Source organism: Rhea americana, unplaced genomic scaffold (assembly GCF_003343005.1).
Source record: "Rhea americana isolate MKP2758 unplaced genomic scaffold, rheAme1 scaffold_673, whole genome shotgun sequence".
Classification (NCBI taxonomy): domain Eukaryota; kingdom Metazoa; phylum Chordata; class Aves; order Rheiformes; family Rheidae; genus Rhea; species Rhea americana.
The window spans coordinates 14,755-20,420 of NW_028186838.1; the positions used below are offsets into that span (position 1 = coordinate 14,755).

Below are 5,666 nucleotides of genomic sequence, written 5' to 3' on the forward strand. Positions count from 1 at the left end.
GGCTCTTACCTCGCGGGCACGGGGACGAGGAAGACGTTGTCCTGGATCCGGACGCGCACTCGGATGGTGGGCAGCGGGGCCGGGGCGGCCGGGAGCGAAGGGAGCTGCCGGGGAGAGGGGGAGAGGATTGGGACACCCGGCGGGCGCGTCTCCGCCGCTGCGCCGCAGACCCCGTCCCCTCACCTGCGCGGGGCCCTGGGGAGGGCTCTCCCCGCTGCCCCCCAGGCCCTCGGCCTCYGCGGGGCCGTCAGCCCCCCGTGGGACGGGGCCGCTGGCCGCCCCGGCGGCCTCGGGGCCGCCGCGCTCCCGGGAGCGCCCCGGCCGCGTCCTCTCCACGAGGCGGGTGAGGCGGCTCTGGGTGGCGCGGCGGCGGCGCCGGGGCGGGCAGGGGGCCCCGCCGTCGCTCTCCGGCCCCGTGCTCTCCTCCGAGGCGGCCCCCAGCTCCTCGGGCTCCCGGCGGAGCCGCTTGCGGGCCCCGCGGGCCGCCCCCACGTCGTCCTCCAGCCAGTCGTCCTCCACGTACTGCTCGGCCGGGATGAGGGCCGGCCGCGGGGCCGGCTCGCGTGCTGCCTCCGGGCCGCTGCTGAGGAGGGACTTGGCGCTGCCCAGGGCCCGGATGGCGGCTTCGTACTCGGCCTGGCTCCGGCTGGGAGCCGCCGGCTCCGGCCTCGCTGCCTCCTGCCTGCCGAGCCCYGGCAGCCGGCTCCCCTCGGCCCCCAGCACCCGCTGCCGCTTCTTCACCGGCCTCAGCGGGGACATGTCGCCGTCCTCCTGCTCCGGACGGTCCCCCTGCCCCTGGGGGGACTCCGCTGCATCCCCCCAGCCCTGGGGGCCGGGGGCCTTCCTGGGGGGCCCTTCGCACCCTGGGGGAGAGYGGCGCAGGATCAGGGGCTCCGAAAGCTCGGCGTCGAACAGCTGGGAGTCGGGGCGGAGCGGAGGCGCTGCAGGAGCTGCAAGGGGATGCCGGAAACCCTGARCTTCCCCCAGTGGGGTTGGGGGGGAAGAAGAGGGCCCCGGTCCCCGGGGAGGTGGGAGAGCCTCCGTGGCCCCGCTCGAGAGCGGCGCAGGCCGGCAAGGGGCAAGGCAGCCCCGGGCGGAGGTGCCCGGCCCAGGCTAGGGCTGCCGCCGGTGCCCCACCTCGGCCCGCCGCCGTCTCCTTGAGCAGCCGCTCCATGGCCCGGCAGCGCTGCCGCGTCTCCTGGTCCAGGTCCTTGCTGTACATGCTCACCCACTCCGCCAGCGTGCCCAGCGGCGTCAGGCCCTGCGGAGGAGGGCACGGGGCTCGCCAGAAGCCCGAGGGACCGMGGTCCCCGCTGCCCCAGCCCGCCCGTGCCCCCTCCCCGGGCTCCGCGCCCGCCGCCGCTCACCTTGGCGTTCCTCTGCGTCACCGACGCTCCCCTCTGCACCAGCAGCTCGGCCACGTCGAAGTGGCCGCAGCTGAGCGCGTCGTGCAGCGGCGTGATGCCCTCGCAGCCCGGCCCCCCGGGGTCGTCTATAGCGGCGCCGCGGTCCAGCAGCAGCCGGACGATCTCTGGGGGCGGGGGGCAGCGGTTACTCCGGGATCCCTGCCGCGGCGCGGGGCGCTGGCCCCGTCCCGTCCCCCCACAACGCTCACCCAGGTGCCCGTGGTTGCAGGCTTCATGCAGCGGGGTCCAGCCGCAGTAGTCGCGAGGGTTCAGAGGGTGCCCCTGGAGAACGGGGTGGGGGGACACCGGGGGTCAGTCGCACCGGGCCGGCCGCCGCGTCTGCCGCCAGGAACCCTCTCCGCGACCCCCAGAACAGCCCCTTCCTGCAGCGTAAAGGCCCCGTTTCCCCGGAAGCGCGGCCCCGTCCCCACGGGCGCCCCCAGCGCCGGGCGCCTCCGGGCCCCGCGGCGAGGCTCCGTCTCCTACCTGCTTCACGAAGAGCTGGGCTCGCCGCAGGTCGCCCTCGATGCAGGCGCGGTGCAGCGGCGTCTCTCCCCGGTCGTTCCGCCGGTTCCACTGGGGGCACACGGAGCGGCGGTGGGGACCCGGCACCCCCGGGGAGGGACGCGGCACCCCCGGGGGAGAGGCGGCGTTTGGGGGTGGGGGGTGTCGAGCTAGGACTCGTCACCCTCTGCGGGACGAGCCCCGGGGAGCCGCAGCCCGTGGAGGGGGTTTCGCGGCCGCAGCTCGGGACGAGGGAGGAGGGAAGCGGTGCTCACCTTGCTGATCCGCCGGCGCCCGGGGACGCTCTTGCTGTAGCCGTCGAGCTCATCTTCCTCCCCGTCTGCACGAAACCCCCGTGAGGGGCTGGGGCCGCGCAGCCCCGTAGCCACCCGCGCCTCGGGGGGCCCCGGCCGGCCCTGTCTCGCCGCCCCAGCCTGCTCACCGCTCTCCGACAGCTCCAGGTCGCTCTCGTCCAGGGCTTCGCTGCTCTCCAGCTCCTCCTCTTCCTCCCCGGCGCTGTCGCCCCCCGAGGCCGCCAGGCTCTGCAGCCGGGCCATGGTGGCGGGCGCCTCCGCGCTGCCGTGCCGCTGCTGCAGCGCGTGGAGGTGCTGCAGGACCTGCCTCTGCGGAGGGAGRGAGGGCAGGGAGGCTCGGCCCCGCGCCGCGGCGGCCACGGAGCGGTGCCGTGCACTCGGAGAAGGACAACCGCAGGGGCGCGCGCGGTGAAACACACGCGCAGGCCGTGCGCGGTGGCCTCGGGCCTCAAACGCTCGCAGAGGCTCAGAGCCAGCTTTCGGCGGAGCAGAGCCCCGGAAGCGCGCCGAGCCCACCGCCACGGCTGCCCGATCATAACCCCTTCTGGGCCTCCAGGAGCAGCACGTGGGGCGGGAGAGGGCCCGGGTGCGATCCGCGGGGCGGCTGGCGCTCGGCCCAGGGCGCACGCAGGCGYGCGGCGGGGCTGGGAGCCCCCGGCCGGCCCCTCACCTGCAGCCGGGGCTCGCCAGCCTCCTCGGCTCGCTCCAGCGCCGTGCGGAAGCAGGCCTCGAGCTCGGCGCGGGGCTCGCCCACCTCCTCCTTGGCCAGCGCGATGTTCAGCCACGTCTTCCCCTCCTGGCACAGGCGAGTGAGGCCGCCGGGGCGAGCAAGGGACTGCCCGGCCCCGGCCCTCCCTCAACACCACCACGCAGCCCCCCCCCCGACTCAAGGGCGGCTCCTGAGCTGAGCCCCCAGCCGAGGGCCTGCCCTCGCGGAGCACCTTTCCGTGGGGAAAAGGGACCCTGGGACGCTCCCCGGGGCGCAGCTCACCTCCAGCGCGTTGCCCTGGTGCAGCGCCAGCTCCTCCTGGTAGTGGTGCACAGCCTGCGCGTGCTCCTTCAGGTCCCCGAAGGTGGTGGCCAGCGAGACGTGGATCACGGCCAGCTCCTGCGCGGGTCTCCGCAGGGCCTCGGCGTAGCCGAGCTGCGCGGAGGGCTCTGCCGTGAGCGGGGCCGACGCGCAGGCCTCTCCTCCCCGCCGCGGCCGGCGCCCCGGGCCCCGCTCACCTGCCTCCTGTAGTACTCCACAGCCCGGCCGTAGTCCCCGTGCTTGGAGAACGCGTCCCCCAGCTGCTCGCAGAGAGCCAGGGCCGCCGGCGGGTCGCTCGCCGCCGCCTCCTCCAGAGCCTCCTGCAGGCGGCTCGCCTTGGCGGCTGCGGGATGGGGCGGCGGTCAGGGCAGCCGCGGTCGCCCCGTGGCTCCTGCCCCAGGGGCTCAGCGTCCCCTCGCAGCGTCACCCCCCGGCACGGCCTGGGCACCCGCGTGCGTCCCCCCGGCTCCAACCCGGGCACGCTGAGGGCCCCGACAGCGACCTGCCGGACGGCCCCGAGCCGGCCTCRCTCCCCCGAGCGCGGTCGGGGACTGCGGGGGAAAGGGAGGCCGCAGGCATGGCAGCCGTCCCGCCTCAGCACCCCGGGCCTCTCCCTGAGGAGGGCAGGGACGGGGGGGCCTGTGCCCCCCTCCCCTTCCCCGGCTCACCAAAGCGGAGGTTGCAGCGGATGAGGTCCCGCTGCCAGGGCTGCCGTGACCCCAGCACGTAGGCCTTCCTCAGCGAGCGTTTGGCAGCCGCGAAGTCACCCAGGCTCAGTAGGACCTGCGAAGAGCCAAGGTGTCAGCATCGAAGAGGGGCTTCCTGCCGCACGGAGCTGCCCCGGGGCCCCGCGCTCACCTGGGCCGTGCTGCTGCAGCACTCGCTCTCCATGGCCTTCTCCTTCATCCTGCGGGCGCAGTCGCGGGCCCGGTCGAGGCAGCGCAGGGCCTTGGAGTGCTCGCCCTCCCGCAGGTGGATGTTGCCCAGGTTGAAGTAGGCGCGATACAGGTCTTCGCAGAGACTCGCCTGCCTGGAAGCAGCCAGCCCTTCCCCACGCCGCCCCGTTGCCCGGCCCCCGGCAGTGGGGCTGACGGGCCCCCCGCGCCCCACGCTGCTGGCTCGGCACCCCTCCGGGCRCGCAGAGCCTGCCCTTACTCGGAGAGGAAGATGCTCTTCTTGATGTAGTGGCTGCACTTGGCCTGATCCTTCAGGCTGTCGTAGACCAAGCCGAGGTTGAGGTAGAGACGGGCCCTCATCTCGGTCAGCTCCCGGCTGGGGACGGCCCCTGCAACGCGCAGAACGGGCCCCGTCTCGCAGCCGCCGCCCGGATCGCCCACCAGGCCAGGGCTAGCGCCGCTCCCTGAGCTCCCGGAGACCGAGCTTGCCCCCTGACAAGTGGGGCAGGAGCCCCAAAGCACCATGCGCGCCCACAGCCCCTCGCCGCGGCGACAGGGCTCAGGAGAGCCGGGGCTGAGCGCCGGCTCCCAGAGAGCCGCCGTGGGAGAGGAGGGGACACTAGGGAACTCGCAGGCTGCCTGCGTAACCGAGCACACCCAAAACGGCCTAAAACAGGCCATCGGGGCTCCCCGTAAGGGGCTCGGGGGCCGCGACGCTCCCCCCAGGGCACCGGGCAGCCCTCTCACCTTCCAGCTTCTCCTCCACGATGGCCAGGCTGGTCCTGAAGGCCTGCTCGGCCTCGCGCAGCGCCGACGCGGCCTCCCCCGGCGGGCGGCTGTCAGCGACGAACATGTACGTGCGGCCGATGGTGGCCCAGGCCCGCTGCTGCTCCGTGTGATCCGAGAGGGAGCGCGCCAGCTCCAGGTGCTGGCGCTGGTGCTGCGGGCGGCGGGAGACGGTGAGCGGCGGCCGCCCCCGGCGGCTGCCCCGCTCCCGGCGCGAGGCGGCCGCGCACCTTCAGCGCCGCCTCGTAGCTCTCCAGCTCAGCCAGGCGCTCGCCGATCTTGCGGTGGGCCACGGCGCAGCCGATGCGGTCCCCCGCCGCCTCGAGCAGCCGCAGCTCCTGCCGGTGCTCTTCCAGAGCCTCCTCGTAGCGTCCTGCCGGGACCCGAGGGGGTGCCGGGGGGCGAAGGGAACAGGCGAAGTTCCCCCCCCGCCCCGCCCCACGCCACCCGCAGCCCCCCAGCAGGCGGCTGGGGCCGAGCCGGCGCGAGGACGCGGCACGCACCATGGCTGGCCAAGATCTCCCCGAGCTGGTTGCAAACAGCCGCCTCCTCCACCAGGTTCCCGCTGCGCTGGGCCTTGTCCTTCGCCTTCTGCAGCTCTGCGGGGTGCGGGGGGGCCTCAGCCCCACAGCCAGCGGGGACCCCACGTGCCCCCCGCATGGCCCCAAAGCCAGCGAGGAATACGTGCGTCCCCCATACAGCCCCACAGCCAGCGGGGACCCTGCACCCC

The 5,666-nt window shown here is 75.2% G+C and overlaps 1 protein-coding gene across 2 annotated transcripts in view; it reads right to left on the minus strand.

Moving 5' to 3' along the window:
• TONSL (tonsoku like, DNA repair protein) overlaps positions 1-5,660 on the minus strand; it is an 8,278-nt gene extending 2,618 nt beyond the window's left edge. Inside the window, exons 1-17 of one of the 2 annotated variants that reach the window (XM_085320999.1) lie at positions 5,440-5,660; positions 5,167-5,309; positions 4,898-5,036; positions 4,410-4,539; positions 4,113-4,284; positions 3,923-4,037; positions 3,452-3,597; positions 3,216-3,368; positions 2,895-3,020; positions 2,353-2,533; positions 2,186-2,250; positions 1,893-1,982; positions 1,616-1,688; positions 1,368-1,531; positions 1,138-1,261; positions 184-950; positions 10-104 (exon numbers count right to left, since the gene is read on the minus strand). In XM_085320999.1, the coding sequence (XP_085177125.1) occupies positions 10-104; positions 184-950; positions 1,138-1,261; positions 1,368-1,531; positions 1,616-1,688; positions 1,893-1,982; positions 2,186-2,250; positions 2,353-2,533; positions 2,895-3,020; positions 3,216-3,368; positions 3,452-3,597; positions 3,923-4,037; positions 4,113-4,284; positions 4,410-4,539; positions 4,898-5,036; positions 5,167-5,309; positions 5,440-5,596 (2,840 nt within the window). In that variant the 5' untranslated portion in view covers positions 5,597-5,660. Of the gene's footprint in view, positions 1-9; positions 105-183; positions 951-1,137; positions 1,262-1,367; positions 1,532-1,615; positions 1,689-1,892; positions 1,983-2,185; positions 2,251-2,352; positions 2,534-2,894; positions 3,021-3,215; positions 3,369-3,451; positions 3,598-3,922; positions 4,038-4,112; positions 4,285-4,409; positions 4,540-4,897; positions 5,091-5,166; positions 5,310-5,439 lie in introns of both variants that reach the window. The other variant, XM_085320998.1, reaches the window with a different exon arrangement.
• Positions 5,661-5,666: the final 6 nt, after the last annotated feature.